The sequence below is a fragment of the Pygocentrus nattereri genome, chromosome 24 (assembly GCF_015220715.1).
Source record: "Pygocentrus nattereri isolate fPygNat1 chromosome 24, fPygNat1.pri, whole genome shotgun sequence".
NCBI classification, from domain to species: domain Eukaryota; kingdom Metazoa; phylum Chordata; class Actinopteri; order Characiformes; family Serrasalmidae; genus Pygocentrus; species Pygocentrus nattereri.
Window position 1 is genome coordinate 5,329,323 of NC_051234.1, and position 24,273 is coordinate 5,353,595.

Consider the following 24,273-nt stretch of genomic DNA (forward strand, 5'->3'; position numbering starts at 1 on the left):
TCTCTGCATGCCATAGAAGATTTGGGAACATGGCTGCGTCAGCAGAGGAGTCAACGGCAGCTGAAGAGACACTTTTAAATGTATATTTTGGGTTTAAACGAGTCGAATAACTAACGATACAAATGTTAAGAAAAGCAAACGTGGTCTGAAGCAAAACTTGCATTAACCTTTCGTTTTAGGGATCAAGGATGCATGTCCAGCTCTAATAAATGGGGAAAAATAACTCAAATCAAACTTTCTGGCTCTGTATTTAAGTACTTTTTCATGGGAACAGCGGTGCTGTGACGCAAACTGGAAATCCGTCCTAGAGCAGACCGTCTCATTTCAGTTCAGCCTTTGTGGGTCTACAGGGGGAAGGGACCACGACCTTCGAAGGATGCAGCCCTTGAATTGGGACACAGTGATGACTTGAGCATGAATGGGTGAAGCCTAATAGGCAGAATATTTGTAAAGGTGCTGCTTTTTGTGGCGTTACAATTTCAACAGCTTAAATAATGCTTGCATACTACATCAAATTCTTTTATTTCAAAAGAAAGGACTTTTTTTCCATGATTGGAAAGACAGTGACAGTAGTGTGCATAAAAGTAAAGCGTGGGCAAATTAAATTCTGATAGATTTAATGTTACACTTAGTTTTACATTGTCTGTATTGGTCTGGTGTTGAAAAATGAATAACTTGTACTTAATGGCAGTTTTGATTATGTTATGTAAACAAAAGGGTGGTCTTTTTGCACAGTGGAGTTGCACAGAAATCTATGTGTTGTATTTATGTCTGTATGTATTGGTTGTAATTTTTCCCTGATGTGGAATATGTCTCACCTTTCTGGCATTGAAATAACCCTGAATAACCATTGCAAAGAGTGTGTGTGAGTGTCTGGTTGAGCTGAAGTAACCCCTGATTCACCATGTGACATCAATAGTGTTTTTCCAGCCCATCAGACCACAATTGGTAGTGTAAGTGAAGTATTTCTGGACTATTTTATAGATTCTGGAATAGCCCCACACTGAAACTGATTTGCTTTCTTGTCTGTCTTGCGAATGCTGTTACCTCGGCTGTTGGCAGCGCCACAGTCTAAATGGGGAAGAATATGATTAGCATTAGGAAAGAGGTTTAAAGGAATAGTCTCACATTTTTCGACCTAGTGTCTGTCTGCTAGGATGCAGTCAATCACCACCAAGAATAGGTTTGATGGCTTTCCTTATACCTACAAAAGAACAGAATACTTGTTGACTCAGAGCACACTCATTATAGAAGCCAATGGGCAGATGGTGTCACAGTTAATGTCAGGGGTTAACTGACCAGACAATACAAGCATGGCAGATAGAGATTAGGTTGAAAAGTGTCTTTTTTTAAGAAGAAAGAATGCATTAGATTTTAGGAAGTTAATCACCAAGAGGAAAAGGTAGAGGACGAGAGCAGTGATGGAGATGTTGACTGACTGTGTTCTGGAACATTGTGCTTAAAGGGGAATTTCGCAGTTGTTTGTTAAACCACTGCATAAGTAGATGGTTATGATGAACAAAGACGTTCAGAGTGGTTTGATGTGAATTTTAGAGAGGGTTACTCAGATGTCAGATGTTTACAGTGGTGGCGATAGGAACCAAACGTCTGAAGAGTTTAATGCGTCTAAAGGCTACCCCATTCATACGTTGCTTGATGGTTGAGCCATTGGCTGTTTACATGCAAAGGTTTTTCCCAATCCAACTGAATACATTGATTACAGATTAAGACTGAGGTGTTTATGCTCACTCTACTCAACAATGCGATGGAAAATCTCAGTTTACATACTAAAGAGTGAGATGAGCAGCAGTGAGCAGTGCTTGTGTGTTTAATTACTTTAAAATGATGTCAGACTCAGGAAAACGTCCTTCATGTGTGCTTATTAAAGAAGGTCGAGAGGAAGACGTCGTGTTCTGAGACACATTAGATGGACGTCTGTCCGTGCAGATTTGTAAGGCCAAATTGTCCCCGAACATTTACATATGAAAGCTCATGGTAAAAAATGGATAGTAAGTAAAATGTTAAGTATTTCTGTTGTAGACATTGTAAACCTCCTATCACCACCACTGTAAAGAAATCTGAGTCAGTACATTTCTTTATAGTGAACCATTTTATGATTGAACGGTGCAATTCCCCTTTAAGAGAAGAGAGCTGGAAGAAAGGGAGATGTGGATGTTTTCCCACAGCCTTGCTCTACTTCCTTCATAGTGAGAGGAACGGCATGCAAATCTTGAAGGCAGTTGAACTGCCCAGAAATTCCCAAGTCAAAGGGCTTTAGCTTGTGCTGGAAAGCCAGTAAGCTGGTTTTGTTGGGCTATGTGCATCGACAGCTGTGATCCGTCTTCTTTTGTATATATTCAGATTGCTAGAATATGCAGATTCGCAATTTACCAAAGCAGGAAAAACTAGAAATAGCATGGAAAAATGTTGACGTGCAGCTTTTTTATGATTTGTGTACACAAAACAGAAGGAGTGGTGTCTCGCTTGCTGTGCTAAGTGTCAAAATCCCCCTAATGTAAGACATATGCTCACTGTTGACCATCTCCAAAAGGTTTCTCCTTTCCCAACGTGATGCAGTTGGCCTTGCCGGTAAGTAGGACAGGTATTACTTCCGCCTTCTTTTTTTTTTGTCTTTTTTGTTTTGGCAGAGCTTCACCAAATCAGCTTTTCATGAACCGGCCTTTCTTAAATTCACTGTGTTGATTAAAGCTAACCTAAACGCATCCACAAAGGCGTGGCTTTCTGTTGTAAATGTCATGTGAATGGGCTGTGACACAGAAGGATTGCAGCAAGGAGCTGCTGGTACCCTGAGGGAAACCAAGAAGAACTTGCTCAGTACATCCAAAAACAAGTTGGGAAGCGTTTACTCTGAAACTGTCTGTCATGTGGGTGAAACCTGTAGCTGCAGACCAGCGGCTGACATGACAAAGTCAGTTCTAACCAGCATAAACAGAGCAAGTGTTGCTGAAGTCATAGTCAACGCTGATGCATTTCCTTTGGCAAAAATAGATGAGCGCTCCGCTGTGTGGGCTGTGCAAGGCCCAGCAAGCTATGTTCTAACCCTGTCTCTCTAAAGCTGCAGCTATGCTGCCTGTGCTGATCTCGGACTGAGCAGTGGTGTCTGAATCAAGTAAAATATATGCTTGGCCTGTGAAGCGTGCTGTGACAAACTTTGATCTGCCAACTTAAACAATAGTTTAGCGAAAAATGTTATTTTCTTCACCTCAAATGTGTTTGGAAAATTTTCAGCAAAGAAATGGTCGAAGTTCTTTTGATTTGGCTAATTCAGCTAAGAACACTAACGGTTAGCATTGCGCAGGGTCAACCCCATGTTCCTAGGGTCCTTTGTTCCCATGGCCCTTATTAACAACGCTCTAGCTAACACCTGGGATGCTGTAGGAGTCACCTTGCAACACCCTAGCAACCATCTGGGATCATAGGTCTCCTCAGTTGAGAAATCCACTGATTTTTTTTTTTTCAGACAGAAAAAAAAAATGGGTGGGTTCCCTGGGTTCCCTCCCCTCAAAAAAGAGTTTAAAAAGTCCACATAATTCAGTCTTTTTAAGATGTAAGCATCGTTTAAAGTGGTGGAAACATGCAGGCTACAGATTTCCTTAAAGTGGTGGTGATAGGAACCAGGTGTCCTGTTGTCTACAACACAAAAATAGCCATTTTATTTACTATGTAAAACCAACAGTAATTTTTTGACAGTTTTTTTTATAAACAAATAGTATCATAATACAGTCACAGGACTATGTTTCAGGCATCAGGGAAGGTATTTGTAGCTATTTCATGTAATAGCTTTCTGTGTAGAAGCTTTTAGAGGGATTAAGCGTGTCGCATGTCTGGTTCCTATCACCCCCAGTGAGAACAACTGTGGTAAAGTTTCTCTAGAACTAAGCTTTTCACATCAAACCTCTTTAAATTGCTTCGTTTATATCGTAGCTTATTTACGCAGAAATGTGGAAAAATCTTATGGAAGAATTCCTCGTTAACTCCTTTTGACAGTACTGATAAAATGTTGCAGGGCCCTCATTTCAGCCTTGAATTGTAGTATTTATCATTACATTGCAAATAGAAAATATTTTAATTATAAATAAAAATGAGATTATATTAATATAAAAGAAATCAAATGAGTTTTTTTCTATTGTCCTGGACAACAGAAGGCGTGCAGAAAGTGGCTAATGTGGTATTGAGTTTTGATGTTTTATTTAAAGACTAAGGGAATATATAGTCATAGGAGTCTCCCCATTGCACAACGTAGTTGCCTCGAATCTCAAATAGGCGTGTGACAGTATCACATGCAATTATCTGTAAGACTGAATACAAGTATGCAGCACTCTTATATATAACAGAAACCACTTAAATGAGTCTATTTGAGATCACGTAACTGTCAGTGTGGTTTGAGGTAAGTATGTGATGCCGTTCGCACGGTGCTAATTGAAGTAAAAGCTTCCATCACTTGCTAGCTACATTATTCTCATTTCTCCAGTGCGAAAACTAAAGAAGCAAACATGTCTTGGCTCATTTGACTACATCTTAGTCAAGGGAGAGGTGTGTAAATTAAATATTTCATTAAGATGGCACTGAATAAAGATTACAGTGGATTCACCTCATCTGTTCAAAAAATCAGCACAATTAAGTTGTTAAGACAAAGGTTATTCAGAAAGGTTTGATGTGAAGTGCTACATTGTAGAGGCATCAAAATTATACATAGGGGAGGTGATGGGAACCAGATGTCTGAAGCGTTTAATCCCTCCAAATACCACCTCATGAAAAGTTATTTCACAAAATAGTGAAAATATCTTAATGCATCCTCTATAGGGAGCTTAACTGTTGTTTTACACAAATGTTGGTGCATAATTTCTGTATTTGCTGAGTTTAACATGCTGGGGGAAAAACTAAAATATAAGATGACTAACCAGAGGTTGGTAGAGTTGCCTAAATCATTCAGTAAAAGTATTAATACTTGGGTAAAGTAATGACTAAAGTAAGTGTCCTACCAGAAAGCAAGTAAATACGGCATACATACTACCATACAGCATGTCAATATAGGAACTGAAGATAGGAAGTCGGGCTCTATTCTTCTCTTTTTGTCATTCTTTGGGTCTAAAATAAAGTGAAAAGGCTTCAAGGTCAGAAGAGTGACCAGTCACAAAGCAATACAGATGTTATCACCAACAAAACATCATAAACATTAAACAGAAAAATTGAATTTGTGACTAAATGTGAACGGCTAAAATGCAACTAATTAAAAAACAAAATTTATTATATTTATTACACTCAGAAGCGTACAAATCCATTGTGGTAAGATTTGGTGGGTTCTTTGGCTTGTTGTACTTATTTGTTTGTTTATCAGGCCATAAATTTAATAATTACAGGGGTATTTACAGGGTGTTGTAAAGCAAAATGGTCTCTAAAGAGAACTATTTTTGTTATTTGCATATTTTATCACATATATAAAAACTCATAGTAAATAAATGACGTTGTAGCCATTGTGACCCCTGGTTCCTATCACCACCATCAAAAGAAATCTGTCAATTTCTCTGCAGGAAACCATTTTAAATCAAACCACTTGGAATGGCTTTGTTTACATCTCAAATTGAGCTATGCAGAACATTTGAAACTTTGGTGGAATTCCCCTTTAAATGGATCTACTTGGCTTGAATCCAGCACTGCACACTCGGGCAGTATTCTGAAGTGCCCTGATTGTTAATAAAGCTCAGGTCTGATCAGAATCCCAGCTGATTGTCTGTCTTTCTTAGTTCGGTGTCCTGCTAGCTGCTTGGCCCTGTCTCAACGTGATCCAATAGAGAACATCCAAATGCATGCTAGAGTGGCCCACTTGAAAGAGAGGTAATAAAATAGCCTATGCCTCCCAGGAGAGCAATTCCAGTTAGATTGCTGCTGATGAAGTGAGAGTTGTAGTCCGTTCCCTCTGAAAGTTTGGCAGAAGTTGCATGGCACTGAAGCGCAGTCGGCTGCATTTCCCTTAGCAGGTAGTATTGAAGAGGAAGTTTAAATGTGGTTGATTGTGTCAGATTGTTTCTCTGAACCGACATGCTATGCAAAGCTAGCCATGCTGAAAGGCTAAACTCCTTCTGTCTGATGATCCTCACCGTTTCTGCATCCTCTTCTTCTCCTCAGGCTCGGAGCACAGATAATCTGGACAGTTCCGGGGAGCCCGCCACCCGCTCAGTTGGCACCACTGCCAACTTGAAGGGGAAGATGAGCAAGAGGTGAGAAACTGCCTGCCCCCAGTTCTTTTGCTTTGTGACTAGTGTTATCCGGCTCATACAGACTGAAACTTCATTGAGTCTTCTGTGGTAACCCAGGGGTTGACCAGAGGGCTGTACAATATGATGTTAAACTTTTACCATACTGATATCTCAAAAGGTTCCAGCTGTCCAGAGCCTGCTACTCTCTGGGCTAGACGATATGGACATACAATGCAATGTTTGATAAATCTGTCAGAAATCACAAATGACAATACGAGAAGCGCTTGGTGTTATTAAAACACTTTTTTCTGCATGTGTAAACAGAAAATTAACTAACTTCTTCTTTTAAGCAAATAGCAAAATGCAAAGCACCGCTCATTATTGGGCAAAATAAAAAAAATAACTATTAACAGCTGCTTACATCAGAACTGTAAACACATTTTTGTGCAATAAAATGCTGAACATCGTATTTTATGAATAGCTTTTCTGTAAAGGCTACAGAAAAAAAGTTATTTTTATATAGGTACACAAAAACAAAGGTTTATAACTATTAATTATGTCTGTTGGGATAGTTTTTGATGCCTTACACACTGAAAACACAATACTGGGTGTGAGCAATCCTGATGTCGGATGTGTTTTTTACAGGCCTGTAGGCGGAAAAACATTGGGATCACCTCAACAGCTTTTCAGTAAAGGCTACAGGAACAAACACGGTTCTTTTTATATAGGTACACAAAAACAAAGGGGTTTATAACTATTGAATAATCAGTTGGGATAGTAGTCTTTGATGCCTTACACACAATACTGGGTGTGAACAATCTTGAAGGTGATGCGTTTTTACAGGCTTGTAGTTCAGGATGCAGTTTTTGAGCTGTGCTAATCTGTTTTATAATTAGCCATTTAGCGCAATGCTGACAGCTTCTAGGCAGAAACATTAAAAATGCAATATTCTTGCTCTTTTGGACTCTTTGACAAGGTGAGTAGGTTAATATTGTGACCCTGCGTCTCCCTCTATTCATATATCTGTGCATCACATGGTGAGAGAGCAAGCAACTGTTACAGCAGCAAATCAGGTTCTTACTGTTGATTTGTCATCTACACAAAGTTTATTTAATTATTAAACAGACAATGAAGACTTTTGCATTACGTAAAAATGTAACACAAACAGAAACCACTGTTGAGTCAGATGTGAAGTTTATTTAATCATTCAACAGGCCATAAAGACATTTGCATTAAATGAAAATGTAACACAAGCAGAAACCACTGTTGCGTCATGTGTGAAAAGATTATTTAATCATTAAACAGACAATAAGGACATTTGCATTAAGCGAAAATGTAACACAAGCAGAAACCACTGTCTCGTCAGGTGTGAAGCAAGTAGCTTTGCACACTTTGCCGGCTTACCAAACCCGCCACATTGCATCTGGTGTGAAATCGGCTTAACAGTTTGTCAAAACCAGAAGTGTAAAAATTCAGGTCCAGAAAGTAAAAAATCCTTCCCAGGATTTTGTTCCAACTGCCCGGACAGTTCTGGTTTTCTTTTTTCAATTCCCAAAACAAAAATGTAAACTATAACTACTCACAAGTTAATTTAACATGAGATTTATTATATAATTTTCCAGCTCTTCTGGCTGAAATTAGTGGGTTTTTTTGTTTGTTTTTTTCCCCCCTAACGTGGCTCAATGTGTTTTGGCTTGTGGTTTAACCGATTAGCAGATTCATACATTGGCAACAATAGCGTAATGGGTAACACCCCTGTCGTCTACGCTGTAGACTGGGGTTCAGTCCCCCTGGACAAGCACCCTACACTATACCAGTAAGAGTCCATGGGTAAGACTCCTAACACTGCCTTCACCTACGTGTGTAAATTGATCAAATTGTAAGTCTAAATATGCATGGCGACACATACAAACAAGCACAAAAGTCGCTGTTTATGTCGGAGATGTTATGTCCATGTTATAACTAGTCACTAGTTAAAATTCAAATGGGAATGCTCATAACTTTCCTATAAGGACTTCGTTTACATGGCAAAAATGATGCTGTCCTACTGTGCATGTGTTCCACTGGAATGAAACTGGGGTGTAGATCTGCATCTTTTCATTCAGACCCTTCCCTCTAAAGGTGTCACATCGTAGTCTCAATAAAAGTAAATGTACAGAGTAATAGGGATCAGCTGATAATCTAATAATTGTGACGGACCCACCACTAGCAGGAATGGGCAATATTGTGAGGAACATTACCAACTTCCCATTTAATACTGGAAAGCACTGAATGAATTTGACCGGCCACAAATCAACATTTGTTTGTAATGCAATGACTTACTCACAATACGTGACCAATGTTAGACTGCCCTCACAGTTTAATGTCTTAAAATGTTTATACATGCCAATGAGCCAGGGCTCAGTGATGAGTTATTCGAATGTACATGAAATCAAACTTGGAAATCTTATTTGTGCCGTCTTTACAATTGGTAACCGTAGCATTTTACGCAGCCAAAACTAAAACCCAGTTTTCACCAATGTGACCCAAATATTAAGCCAATGCAAAGGTTTAAAATAAAGCTATGCGCATGCAGGATCCTGATGAGTTGCACTGCATTCTAAAATAGGAAGCATTTCAGTTTCACTTCCTTTTGCAAAACTGATTGTGAGATGCAAATTTTCCTCTCATGGTGTCACAACACTTCTCATCTTGCACACTTCTCTGTACTGAAAAGCCTGCACAGAGTACATGCCTAGTGCCGGCATGCAAATCTCAAAGAATATCAGTAAACATTCAGTATTCAAATCCATTTTCGTGACCGATACTGAGGATAGCATGCCCTCATTCTTTGGAAACCATGCTCTGCTCAAGAGCTGTTTATGGGCTGTCCTACCTGAATTAGTTTAAACTGTGATCGCACAGTAAAAAGTCTTTAAACTTTATATGTTTATAAGGATTATATTATGATAAACTCAAGGCATTAACTGAGAGTAATGAGCTGAATGTATACAAAATCGTTATTTATAGGTAACCTACTATTGGGAGATGGCATCCTAAAACCCTAACCCCCTTGTAAAAACAATATTTACATTTTGTTTTAGTGTTTTTAAAGCTCTTTTTTTCTTTATTTTAAAGTGAAGAAATATTCAAAAAGTGCTGTCCCACCTTTTCGCATCACTGCTGAAACACACAAGTCACATTTCAAAGCCTAGGAAGGCTGCAGGTCTTGGTCGGTACGTCACTGAAACCTGTTCTATGTTGTAGGACCCTTTGAATGCGACTGAGAAATGCGTCCTTCTTTTGTGAGAAATCAAACGACATGGCTGTTGTATCCTTCAAGACCTTTAGGCCCAATACCATTCCACCCCTTGCCCTGCCACTTAGCCCTAAACAGGGGGGTTTAATGTGTTCACGCCTAGGGGTAGGATGTCCCGATTCTATTTGAAGTAGAGGGGTAGGGCGAAGTGTTAGGGCTACATGGCCCTTTAAACAGAGGTTTTTCAGAGATGTTAGAATGTAACCTGCTGCAGAATTTGATAATAAATTAACAATTAATGATAATAAACGGTCACATCCCCCATCTTTGAATGCATATGATGTCCTAAATGTCACTAAAGCCCAGCAGTGAGGAGCTGAACTTTACACTCCTCTACTGTCACTGCAGACGGGCCGGGTCGCCTCCAGAGCAGCGCTAGTAGCTATTAATGAAGTGGTGTTCTTCTTTATTTGGAGGTCGCATTTCATAGGGAAGATTTCAACCACTACCCACTGCAACTAAGGGGTAAGGTGACACTCAAAAACAAGGGGTTGGTGTACAAAAAAAAAAAAAAAAAAAAGGATTGGGCCTCAGTCTCCCATAATTCTTCATGCACAGCTCAAAACAATTTGGAAAGCGAGTGGTGAGATGCAGCAGCACCAGAGTTTGAAATGCAATGAAGTCTACATTTTAATATTTTTAAATATAAGATGTGAAAGTGTTGCATGGCTCATGTCTGTAAATTGTGATTTGTCAGTACAGCCTGTTCAGACTGTCTCAAATGAGTGTAAGTGAACACCGAAGAGGAGACTTCATATTTTGGCGCTAGGAAGTTCTGTCGGACGTTGACTGCATCCTTAGCTTCGAGACACATCTAAAGAGTTTTAGTCCATAGGTGGAGAGTTAGTTTGGCCACACCCTTGCGTTTTAGGGCAGGAAGTGAAATTGCATTCCCGTCCCTCATGGCCATATGGTGAGCAGTTTTTAAGAAGCCCACTTACATAATTTTTATGAAGATTCTGACATTCACCAATGGTTTATTATTTGGGATTTGTTCTTGGATGAAAAACAGAATCCACGCACACTTGAGCACAAGTTTGCAAGCAGTTATGCGGTTTAAGAACACGCCATGAATCTGACATGGGACCTTTCTCAAGAATGAGAAAAAAAATGATGATGTTGGTGAACGAGACCCATTATTTTGAAGCATTTTTCTTGAATTAAGCCTTAAACCTTAAACCTTTCAGTGTTTATAAAAAAAAAAATCAAATCAAATTCAAAGTTGGTCAAAAGTCTGCAATGCAATGCATAGAATTATCCATAGATGTTTAGTTGTTTGTTATGGTGAATGTAAATAGCCTATTGCTCAGTAAAGGACACGTGCTAACATAACATGTTTAAAACCGTGAACAGTAAAAAGTAGATGATAATTTCATATTATTCGTGAAAATCCCAGTAGATCAGCAGTTTCTGGAATACTCGGACCAGCCCATCTGGCACCAACAACCACGCCACGTTCAAAGTCACTTAAATCCCCTTTCTTCCCCGTTCTGATGCTCAGTCTGCACTTCAGCAAGTTGTCTTGACCACCTCTACATGCCTAAATGCATTGAGTTGTGGCCGTGTGATTGGCTGATTAGCTATGCATGTTAACAAGCAACTGAACAGGTGTACCTGATAAAGTGGCCGCTGTGTGTGTGTGTGTGTGTGTGTGTGTGTGTGTGTGTGTGTGTGTGTGTGTGTGTGTATCATATTATTATTATTATACACACACACACACACACACACACACACACACACACATGAATGTCCAGAGACTGTGTTGACCTGTGTAGAATGCAGTATATCATGTAGTCTTTACACCAGCTGACCATTCATTCTCTGGTTTTGATTGCAGGCTGTCTGTTGTCAAAGGCCACTTCCCAAAGCTTGTAGACTGTGCCCACTTTCACTATGAGAATGTGGACTTTGGTTCCATTGAGGTAAGTTTTAACACATCTTTTTATTTTTTTTGTCAAATTTTCTACATGGATGGGCAGGTTAGGGAACCAGTGTTGTGACCAGAAGTGACCGTAAGGTCGCCGGTTTAATCCCCCAAGTCAACAGCGCGTGACTGAAGTGCTCTTGAGCAAGGCACCTAACCCCCAACTGATTCCCGGGCACCGTTGATAGGGCTGCCCACCACTCCTGGCAAGTGTGCTCAGTGTTCACTAGTGTGTATGTGGTTTTTCGCTGCACAGGTGGGTAAAATGCTGAGGTGAAATGTCCCTGTTGTGGGATTTATAAAGGTCACTTAATCTTAATCTTAATCTTAATCATTCTGACAGCCTTTGATATGATGAAGTTCCATGCTGTATTAATGAGATGCTTCTATATGTAGCTCTGAAGTCTGGCCAGTAGTTCCAGTCCCTAGCTTTCGTTTGTATATTCCTGTGTATACAGCCATTAGAATCCACATAACTTTACTAAACTGGCCCCCAGACTGAGATGCTGTTCATAGCGCGATACTTGACTTAATGAAAAGCAAGGTATAAACACCTTCCAGACGCATTTGTCATAGGATTGGATTGGATAACTAAAGCCACACGGAGGTGGTCAGAGATGTATTAAATGCAGTCACGATCAAAGTGTAAAAAGAATGCAGTTTCATTAATCATATACAGTTATATGAGCGGCAATGTGTCTGACAACCGCAACTAACAGGTGAGAGAATAAACAATGAAATGAAGAGTGGAAGACATGCTTGGCTGAAATTGAGTCTTCATGCACTCCAGGCTGACCAAAGTGTCCAAGCTGATCGTGTCGACTAATATTCTAAAAGAAAAATTAGTAATCAAAGCTTATTAGGAAAGGACGTGTGTGTTAATTTGCTTTCCTACATGAAAAACAAACAAGTACATCTCATCTGCTTACACTGAGGATGCATTTTAGAGAAAATTGTAAATAGAAGATGATCCTTAATAAGGAATAGATCAAAATAAATGATATTATTATAGATACATACGTTGACATTATAGCTCTTCAGGTTGCCGCATCATTTTAAGGTGTTTCCAGGATGAGCAGAGGGCGTTTATTCACCATGTTTACAATATTAGTTGTATTCAGAGTTAATTAACCGGTTGTATGTAGTTAGCTAGCTATTATGTGTAAGGGTACATGAGTAATGAGTACATCTCATTACCAGAAACGGATATGACTTAGAAAATTGACTAATGTTAGTAATGAGCTTTAGTGAGGTTTGTAAGGGTAACCGAAGCTCATTCTGACTAATCGCTTACAGTTTGAACTGCACATTCTCAGGGAGTAGTTTGGTTTGTCAGAACACGGACATGTTGGGAAAGCTATCGTTTAGAGGTCTGTGTTCCAACCACAGTATCATTAGGCAAGGGGCCAATTTACAGTGTCATGCGTGGGAGTAGGCAGAAAACGAGCACAATGTGAGCAGGAGGCGGACGGCACTATATCAACAGATGTGAATTAGCATGTATAAATTATGTACAGCAAAATAGCAAGAAGTATTAAACTAGTTCTAAAAGGCTACATTCACACAGCAGATAAAAGGGGCCCAAATCTGATTTTCTCACCAAATCCGATTTTTTTTTTTTTGTTTTGTTTGGCTGTTCATGTTATCTTTTAAATGTGATCCATATTTGACATTAGTCTAGATCAGCTCTTAAACTGACCCACATGCACAAAAGAACAATGCTTATTCAGAGGTAAACGATCATAACTGCCAACGAACGCCAGTCACTCCCAGAGGGTTCAGTTTCATCTTCACCAGCATCAAAGGAGCCACCATGAAGCTTCACTGACTGACAGCTGGGCTCATCACCCAGGATGTGTTCGAGCTCGCTGTAAAAAGGGCACGGCCACTTCTTTGGTTTGCATTCAGACTTTTAACTGTTCTTTGATGCTGCGACCTTGTTCTCCTACAACCACATTTAGCCATTTCTTCCCAAATTTCTTCAAAGAAGGGAAGGGTCTGGATGAGCCTCTTCTAATTATTTTGTTCAGAAACATCAGCTTAAATGTTTGTATAAACAGCCATGTCGGAATTCATGCAAATTTTACATCAATCCAACTGGACGTTGTCTTAATTTTGTGCTGCTGGGTTCTTAGAGTTTCATTGCCTCATATCAGATACGTATCGGATTTCAGTACCACATATGAAAGCGTCTCAAATCAGAATTGAAAATGTCAGATTGTGTGTTTTTGCTGTTTACACTGACACACAGATACACATCTGTGTCGCACATGAAGAAAAAGATTTGAGCCACCTTTACCTGCTATGTGAACAAAGCCGAAGAGGTTTTAAGCTGGTTCTAAATAGAAGCAGCCAGATGTGAACAGTCATGTGAACTGCATTCTTGTAGGCTACAAAACCCTTTAGACAGTAAGACAGGCACAGCTGTGAGTTCAGTTTGTTCCCATTCAGTGTTTAATGTGTCTAAACCAATGATTGCCATTTTTTTGCTTCATATCTAATGACCTTTCCTAATTTGACACTTGGGTAGACATAAATAAACAGGCTCAGTTTCCTGCACATCTTTTGTGCACATGACTGTTCCTGTAGTAGTATAAGAACCACTGATGGTTCACACCACATAGGGGTAGAGGAAATCATAAAACCCACCAGAACTGTGATATTTCCTGGTGGTTTTAATTGCTGCAGTCAAACTGACACCATAGAAGATGCTTGTAAGTTTGAAGATAACATGGATTAAGAGAATACATGACAAAAAGCAGACTAAAGGCAAGAAATGTGTGCATGTAGTATATTGTTTCAGTACAGCGTAGTGTAGCCAAGTTAACATTTAACTAGCTTGTACGTTAAGAACCAATCAGATAAACCATTATTATTATATAATAATTCCAGCTGTCTCAAGTATTTGGAAAATTTGGTTTGAGTTGGGTCAGTTCTGGTTATTGAATGTGGAGTGTAAAAATATCCAAAATGTCTTATAATCCAACAGAAAAAAGATTATGGGTCTTATTATAAAACATACTTTTAAAAAAGCAAAGACTGTAAGATATATTTCAGTTAAGCATTTCAATTCCATAATATTTCGTGTTTATTTATAGTTCAGGCTTTAGATTAGCCTGTTACAGTTAGGGTTAGTGTTTAGCTTGGAGCAGTACACTAACTAGTTACACTGACATTTAGGTCAGCCTGAGAAAGAGAGTTATGTGTGTGTTGGTATAGATCAGTTAGACACTTGACATGTAGGGGGCTTGTGATGGCATGTGAGGATGGCAGTGTAGAGCAGGAACATCTTCAGGGCTGAGGTTAGGGAACCAGCCTCGTGACCGGAAGGTCGCTCGTTTGATCCCAGAGCCGACAGCACATGACTGATGTGTCCTTGATCAAGACACCTAACCCCCAACTGCTCCCTGGGTGCTGCGAATTGGGCTGCCCACCGCTCCAGGCAAGTGTGCTCACTGCCCCCTAGTGTGTGTGTGCTCACTAAAGGGTATGTGGTGTTTCACTTCACGGATGGGTTAAATGCGGAGCTGAAATTTCCCCGTTGTGGGACTAATAAGGGTCACTTAATCTAAATCTTAATCTTAAAAACCGTAATATGGTTGGTGGCATTGAGGAGAAATCTGGAACCAAACTTGGTCTGAAGAACAATCTCACAAGATATCAATTATTTACAAAAAATGGAAAATAATTGTTATAGTTTGCTGTAAATGTGTTAATTTCATCCATTCTAACCATTCCAAGATAAATGATTATAAACTATGCACTGGGATTCCTAAGACATTTGCATAGTGCTGTATTTTATAAGTAGTACCTGTATGTAATGTGCCTCTTATTTATTTAATCTCCAAAATGATTACAGGCAAACTAAGTCAATGGAACCAGATATTTTTTCATGTTGTTTTGGGCCGCTTCTTTTCGTTCACTTTTCCTGAAATTTACACACAATGTAAAGGGGCGACAGGCATTTTCAAATGGTCCAAAACTGAAAAATAACAAAAATGGAGAGTTTTTCTTCTGACAATAGACACACACATACACACACATATACACATACACACACACACACACACACACACACACACACACACACACACACACATACGGGGCCTTTTTCGAGTGAATCTCCTTATGGATGGAAGGACAGACAGACAGAGTATCTCACAAAAGTGAGTGCACCCCTCACATTTCTGCAAATATTTTATCTTTTCATGGGACGACACTATAGAAATGAAACTTGGATATAACTTAAAGTGGTCAGTGTGCAGCTTGTATAGCAGTGCAGATTTACTGTCCTCTGAAAAGATCTCAACACACAGACATTAACCCAAAGGTGCTTAGTTGGGTTTCGGTCTGGAGACGTAGTTGGCCAGTCCATCACTTTACCTTCAGCAAGGCAGTCATCATCTTGGAGGTGTGTTTGGGGTCATTATCGTGTTGGAAAACTGCCATGCGACGCAATTTCCGTGCTCTGCTTGTCCAGTACATATTGGAATTCATGTTTCCCTCAATGAACCACAGCTCCCCAGGCTGGGAGCACTCATGCAGCTCCAGACCATAATGCTACTACCACCATGCTTGACCTTAGGCAAGAGACAGTTGTTTTGGTACTCCTCACCAGGGCGCCACCACACATGCTGGACACCATCTGAGCCATACAAGTTGATCTTGCTTGTCTTCAGCAAACTGTTTCTGGGCTTTTTTGTGTCACCTTCAGAAGAGGCTTCCTTCTGGGGCGACAGCCGTGCAGACCAAGTTGATGCAATGTGTGGCATATATTCTGAGCACTGACAACCTGACCTCCCACTTCTTCAACCTCAGCAATGCTGGCAGAACTCATGCGTCTATTTTTTGAAGCCAACTTCTGGATATTACGGTGAACATGTGGACTCAACTTCTTTGTTTGACCCTGGCGATCCTGTTCGGAGTGGAACCTGTCCTGGAAAACTGCTGTATGACCTTGGCCACCATGCTATTGTTCAGTTTCAGTGTGTTCTTATAGCCTAGGCCATCTTTGTGGACAGCAGCAATTCTGTTTCTCACATCCTCAAAGAGTTCTTTGCTATGAGGTGGCATGTTGAATATCCAGTAGCCAGTATGAGCGAATTGTACCCTGAACACCAAATTTAACAGCCCTACTCCCCATTCACACCTGGAACCTTGTAACTCTAACGAGTCACATGACACCAGGGAGGGACAACGACATAATTGGGCACAATCTGGATATGTTCACTGTGAGGTGTTCTCACTTGTGTTGCCAGCTATTTAGACATTAATGGCTGTGTGTTGAGTTCTTTTCAGAGGACAGTAAATCTGCACTGCTATACAAGCTGCACATTGACCACTTTAAATTATATCAGAGTTTCATTTCTATAGTGTTGTCCCATGAAAAGATATATAATAAAATATTAGCAGAAATGTGACACACACACACACACACACACCTACAGGGTGAGTCAAAAGTCACAGGACACCAATTTATCTTTTTTTCGTTTTATTTTATTATTGACTTTTATCTTTGGGGTCATCTCAAACAAATTGTGTATGCTGAGAAAATCCACAACAAACACTACCTTCAGCACCGCATCGTGGGGACTTGTGACAGCGTAAAAATGAAATAAAATAAAACGGTGTCCTGTGACTTGACTCATCCTGTATGTGTGTGTGTGTGTGTGTGTGTGTGTGTGTGTGTGTGTGTGTGTGTGTGTGTGTGTGTGTGTGTGTGTGTGTATATGTATGTATGTATGTATGTATGTATGTATGTATGTATAGTACCTGCATGTAATAAGAATCTTCTAAGCCTAAAGTTTACATCAGAAGGCAAAAGTCGATGTTTTTGTTCTTTCAGTGTTAAGCAAATGAACATGGGGCTTTCTTTGAAAAGCATTGTGCAGAGTCAGGACTATTTTGTTAGCAAATTATCCCGTTTGTCTTCCTGTAAAACTGGGACTCTTTGTCTTGAGAATGTATGAAAACAAGCTCACTTGCACACATACTCATACATTTTGTTCATTCATGTGCAGTGAAGTGGAAGAGCAGTAGCCCATTTCTTTTCCTCTTTGAGTTGAATGGATTTTCTTGCTCTGAGCTCAAACGTGCTCTTATGATATCAGATGCTCATTGATGTTCTGTTTACACTTTAGTGGTCTGTCTGTCCATCCATCTCTCTCTCGCTCACACACTCATTCCAACATATATATTTAATAATCCTTCGGTGTTTTATCATAACTATAACTCACTCAGCAGATCTGCTGTGCTAAATCGTCAGCACGTGTAATTTAAACCAGTTTTGATGGTAATTTCTGCTGATGACTTGGTCTGATTTATTGTCTTTCACAGAGCGCCCACACACTGTTTGCTTTGCTGCTTTTGCTGCTTTGGCAGCGTTTTGTAAACTGTGTGTGTCTGTGTGTGTCTGTGTGTGTCTGTGTGTGTCTGTGTGTGTCTGTGTGTGTGTGTGTGTGTGTGTGTGTGTGTGTGTGTGTGTGTGTGTGTGTGTGTGCGCAGGCTTTTTGTGGCTGTGATGTGGTCTGTGTGAGTGTGTCTGCTTGTCTCTCTGTCTGTTAGTGTACAGGTGTGAACATTGCCTACTGCCAGGAGCTCATGGCCACAGCTACTCACATTTTGACCAATCAGAATACAGAGCCTGTGGCCAGGCTTGTGCCGATTGACATATTGACGATTGAATATAGTCAGTCACCTCTAATTGCCATCTGTTGCAATTGTTGATCAAGTTGGGCGCCCCATCTGTGGTTTTAGGATGTACAACAGTAACAGTTGTCTTTTAATGTGCAATGTTTATTTATGAAATAAGGTCCTGGACTGGACATTGTCAGAACAGCCTAGCTCAGCAGGGTGGACCACCACAGTCACCACAACATCAGTGCTCTTATTAATGTGGAGTTATGTGGTAGAAATAACTCTATTTTCAATGCAGTATCTGGAAATTCTGTATTGAAACATGCTTGTTTATCATATATACACTACTAACAACTGCTATGTTTCTGTTTTTTGGCCATAACATTTTCATTAATGTGTGTGTGTGTGTGTGTGTGTGTGTGTGTGTGTGTGTGTGTGTGTGTGTGTGTGTGTGTGTGTGTGTGTTAGAGCACCTGAAGTGGCCCAGCCTCTGCGTTCCCATGATGCAGTGGGACTCTTTCTCATTAGTGTTTAAACTCCCTAACGAAAGGAGAGCTATAAAAGATTCTTCCATGTATAGTGTTAGTGCTCTGTGAAGCAGAAAGCAGAATAAACAGCACGCCAAAGGCTCTCTCTACGCTCCTCTCTCCTCTATTCATTCCACCCCTCCTCCTCTGCCCTCCTTCTCCTTTCTCCTGTAAGACCTTAAAATACAGTGAACTGATTTCAACCACATTGATTTTGAAATGATATTCTGTGCAATCATGTTTTTGCCAAAATCAAATTCTCAGGCTATTTTAAATGTAAAATTGACCAAAAAACAAGCTTGGTGTGAGTGGGGTGGGTCGGCAGAAACTTCCACCATACGCAGGGGTCTGTAATCACTGCGCTCCAGCCGAAACTGGCGCTCCTCACTCGTTGCCCCCTCACGCATCAGACAGAGCTCGCTGTACATCCGCTCCACTCCATGTGATTCTTTCTTATTATATCTATTTCATGCCTTGTAATTTATGGCTGTTATTCCATTCATTTTCCAAGCCGCTTCTCCGTCAGGGTCGTGGGCAGGGTGCTGGAGCCTATCCCAGCAGTCATTGGACGGAAGGCAGGAAACACCCTGGACAGGTTGCCAGTCCATTGCAGAGCAGACAGACATACAGACATACAGACAGTCAGTCACTCACACCCAGGGGCAATTTAGCATGTTCAATTGGCCTGACTGCATGTCTTTGGACTGTGGCTGTCATATTATATACATATATTAATATGTTATAGTATAATAATAAAAAAATCAAACATTCTGTACAACACAGGATTGCTCCATCACTTTTTACTGTCTAATATTCATACAGCAAAGGAGATGACACCAGCCTGTTTGTGTAAATGTCTTTGGTGCAGTCAGTGAAAGTCTCCAGTATAGGCCTGCTGTACTGTTTCACAGTACAAAGTAGACGTGGGCTATATCTAAAAATAATTTGCAGTGTTTTGTCAATTATATCTCCTGCGTAACTGCATTTATTTTTGGTTCCATGCGCTCAAGCTAAACTTAACATTAGTAAAAGGTGAAGAGCCGTTAAACTAGCCTTGCATAGTGCAAAGCGCTCAGTACATGGCAGAGAGAAAGAACAGGGAGCTTCTTAATACACTTCTCTCTCTTTGTCTCACTCTTGCAAACAGAAAAAAAACTATTGGGGTGAACGCACACATTCTTCTTAAACATGAGCCCATATTTAACTACATATTTACAAACTGTTTATCTGTAAATTAGGCTCTGGAGCCTCATGTTACCGACCCTTGTTCTAAGCCTTTTTTTGAGCATTTCTATTAGTCTGTTCATTATGAAATTTTCACACAACATATTGGACAACTGCTATTTATATACAACCCCATTTCCAAAAAAGTTGGGATGCTGTGCAAAATGTAAATAAAAACAAAATGCAATGATGTGCAAATCATTATAACCCTGTATTTAATTGAAAATAGTACAAATGGATGGATGGATGGATGGATGGATGGATGGATGGATGGATGGAAAATGTATCAAATGTTTGAAAAATATATGCCCATTGTGAATTCAATGCCAATAAGACATTCCAAAAAAAGTTGGGACGGAGGCAAAAAAGGCTGGTAAAGTTGTGTAATGCCAAAAAACACCTGGTGGTTGATTGGCAGCAAGTCAGTATCATGATTGGGTATAAAAAAGCATCCCAGTGAGGCTGAGTCTTACAGAAGTAAAGATGAGGTGGGGTTCTCCACCCTATGGAAGACTGTGCAATCAAATAGTGCAACATTTCTCAACATAAAATAACAAAACTTTTGCTTTTCATCATCTACGGTACATAATAACGTTAAAATATTCTGAGAATCTGGAGAAATCTCTGTATGAAAGAGACAAGGCCAAAAACCAGTATTTGCTGGCCATGATCTTTGGGCCCTCAGGTGGCTCAGCATTAAAAACAGCCATAATCACTGCATGGACTCAGGAACACTTCTGACAAGCACTGTCTGATATGTATATGATATATGCTGCCATCCAGACAACGTCTTTTTCAGGGAAGGCCTGCATGTATTAAAACAGCATGGCTCCATATTGAGAGAGTCTAGGAGCTAAACTGATCTGCCTGCAGTCCATATCTGTCACCCACTGATAACATTTGGTGCATTACGAAATGAAAAATATGGCAAAGGAGTCCCTGAACTGTTGAGCAGCTGAAATCCTGTTTCAATAACGGGAAAACATTTCACTTTCAAAACCACAACTGTTTCTTTCCTCAGTTCCCAAAAATTAGTGTTGTTAAAGAAGAGGAAATGAAACACTGTGGTAAACAGGCCCCTGTCCCAACTTTTGTTGTGTTGTTGGTATCAAATTCAAAATGGGCAGATATTTAAAAAATAAATAAAATATATCAGTTTCAACATATGATATGTTGTGCTTGTAGTATTTTAAAAATATGGTTTACATGATTTGCACATCATTGCGTGCAACGTTTTTGGAAATGGGGTTGTATGTTTTAACTAAATGAATGTCTGTTCATTAACATATTTATATACTCCATTTTAATTCAGAATTGTCCCTGAAGTCAGGTTGTATTTGTCAGGGGAAAAAGTACTTCTTGGGGGATAGAGCAGAATTGGAGCAAAACACGGGCACTCCAGCTTTCTAAACAGCTGATTGAACTAATCAGTTCAGCTCACTGAACTAATGTATATTCATTGCTCACATTAGAATATTCCACCTGGCATGTACTTTTTAAGTTCCACCTACCTTTTAGGTTCACTATATAGGTGTACTATTTCAGACTATAGCCCATCCGTTGTTATGCACAACCCAACCCCATTCATCATTGTTCGGTTTCTGTCCGTAGGGCCTCTGTTGACCAGATATTATTTGGGCTGTGGTCCGTTCTCAGCAAAACAGTGACATTGACATGGCAGTGTGTGGTACTAGTATGACACAGCCATTTTTGCTGTGAGTTCTGTGGTCAGAAAATGACCATTGATGAAGCACTAGAAGATGACCAACACAAGTTGTGCTACAGGGTTTGTAGTATTAAAGTGGCCAGTGAGTGTGGTCCATTCTAAATCATATCAAAATACTGAAATTGTCGTGAAATATGAGATTATTAAAGTGTTTCCTAAATAGTCGTGATTTGAATTGAATCGTTCTAAGATTTTACACCCCCCACTGCCCACCAATGCAAATGCTTGTCTGCAGGATCGCATGAGTTCATGCCACTGTCTGTTGCACTTCAGATTAAAATGCCTCTGTTTAATCCTCTCAGTCTCAGTGCCCCCCTCGGCAGCCCCCCTTTCTCTCTCAACCCCGCAGACAGAGGGGATAGAAGGGACTCTTGACGGTGAGCTATTGTGCCCTCTGTGTGGCCTGCTCTGCGCTGGCTGATGCTCTGAGAAGGCTCTGTTTGAATATCAGAGTTACCGACTCTGCGGCTCTAATTACGCATTCTATTTCCAAACAGTCCAGATTCACGATCATTAATTTCCTCGTACAGCAGGGGTGTCATTTTAACAGTTTTGTGGACATAGAGAAAGTTTTATTGAGCTGTTTTGGGCCCAGGAAGCCCTTCAGGACCAGTGAAAAACACCCCGTTGTCCAGAGTTAAATGCCAACATACAGAAAAAATATTTAATTATTGTGATGGCTCCTATTAATAAAAATCCACATAAAAGCCTCATATGGGTGATTTGGATGTTCGGATAATTAAAAAGAGGAAGCTGCTGAGCTCCACAGGGATGTGAAACGGTGTAGCTGCACGTTATTGTTTGTTGGGGTCTTTCCAGTTTCCCCTTAACTGACGGTTAATGCGTTTCAGGATGTTTTTTACCTGAGAGAGAGAAATCTCTGACCTCATGACTGATTCTTTAGGAATCGACTCATGGAATCTCAAAATTCATTGATTTGTTTTTGTACGGTTTAGGTATATTTAAGAGCTTGATGTAGTATGTAAATGCTGGAACAGAGGTTAGTCTCACATCAGTATTTAAAGGACAGTAACAAAAACAGGCTGCTTAATTCAAAAAGATAAAGATAGTCTGGAAAGTGATCATGTAGAAAAGAATGGTGGTTTTCGGTTCATACGCCCACACAGATTTAATTACTGGACCTCAGGGAAAACGGTAAAATAATAAAGTTTTGCTATACTCAATTTGTCATTCATTTATGTCATTGCTAAAAACAAATGATATCTGATACCTTATTTACTTCATGGAGTGTTTGGTAGAATTCTAGGGCACTCTACTGGGTTCATGACCATTTTCAAGTCACCCGTTTTCTTTTAATGACTGAAGCAGGATAAGTTTCTTCATTTGCCTTGTCTCATACAAATATATCGCTGCTGTTGGAACAAAACCTTGTATCTCCCAAATGGTAACTTTACAGGGAAGGAAAAAACATGTTACTTTTAATATAAGTCAATGGATTTAAAAGTAATGTAGGTTTTTTATCTTTTGTGTGTGTGTGTGTGTGTGTGTGTGGGAACCCAGACATGCTGATTCAATTAAGACATTAATGACTGTAAATCTGTAGCATTTTAGCATAGAACATTAAAATTACTCTCAAGTCGACAATCCTGAATGAGTTTTTTATTTGCCTATCAGACTTGTAATAGAGCTTCATCTTGAGCCACTAAGTTATCAATGGAACATGAACTCAACTGTCCATTCAGTAAACCAGCTAAACTGTGATGAAAACTCAATTGCTAAACAAAGATTTTAAAACGCGTTGTTACACGTTGTATCCGGAAAGCCACCAGCACACGTTGTATCCGGAAAGCCACCAGCATTGTGGACGACCCCGTCCATCCCTCACACTGACTTTTTTCACTGCTGCCGTCTGGCAGAAGGTACCGGAGCATCCGTGCCACCACTACCAGACTCTGCAACAGCTTTATTCCTCAAGCAATCAGGTTTTTAAATTCACAAGGACTGAGCTAACCCACCCCCCACCCGCCCCACACACACACTCACACTCTCCACACAACTCTTTTGATGCTCTGCCTGCTCTATCTGGATCATTGCTGCTACACTGTGTTTTTTACTGTTTTACTCTGGTTTTTCTACCTCAGTAACTGCTGTGTTTGTCAGTCATCTGACTGTGTCTTTGGCTCCTACTTTATATGTGTATAAATTAACAAGACAGTGGCGCAGTAGTACATGCAGCAGCCTCTTTTTCTGTTATTAGTTTCAAGTTTTTTTTCAATGTAAGTACGTGGAAAACACCATGACTTAGGTTTACCACCATCAGACTCTGCTACAGATAAGAAAACGTCCAGAAACCAAACTTGCAGTAACTGTACATTTTCCCAGTATTGTATAGCGTCTATCTTCTGTTTTGTATTTACTGTAAGTCTTTCAAGATACTGCATTTTCTTTTATTGTTCCCCAATATGTTAAATTTAGCAAATAAACAGTATTTGTTTCATTAAAATGTGCAGATGTTACCTTTTTGCCTAGAAAATCAACAAAACGTCATTTGACCAGGAGAACCCAAACTTTTGCATGCTACTGTGTATATACATTTATTATAGTTCATTCTAGGGGCAGTCGTGGGCTGGAGGTTGGAGAACCAGCGTTGTGACCAGAAGGTCACCGGTTCGATCCCCTGAGCCGATAGTCTGAGACTGAGGTGACCTTGAACAAGGCACCTAACCCTCAACTGCTCCCCGGGCGCTGCAGATAGGGCT

General features: G+C 40.0%; 1 protein-coding gene across 7 annotated transcripts in view; it reads left to right on the forward strand.

The window, feature by feature from the left end:
• The window catches only part of arhgap33 (Rho GTPase activating protein 33), an 89,512-nt gene that overhangs the window by 35,560 nt on the left and 29,679 nt on the right, over window positions 1-24,273 (forward strand). For 4 of the 7 annotated variants that reach the window (XM_037533924.1, XM_037533920.1, XM_017715670.2 and 1 more), the window contains 2 exons: window positions 6,148-6,239; window positions 11,354-11,438. In XM_037533924.1, coding sequence (XP_037389821.1) covers window positions 6,229-6,239; window positions 11,354-11,438 — 96 coding nt within the window. In that variant the 5' untranslated portion in view covers window positions 6,148-6,228. Of the gene's footprint in view, window positions 1-2,551; window positions 2,590-6,147; window positions 6,240-11,353; window positions 11,439-24,273 lie in introns of all 7 variants that reach the window. The other 3 variants (XM_037533921.1, XM_017715671.2, XM_037533922.1) reach the window with 1 other exon arrangement.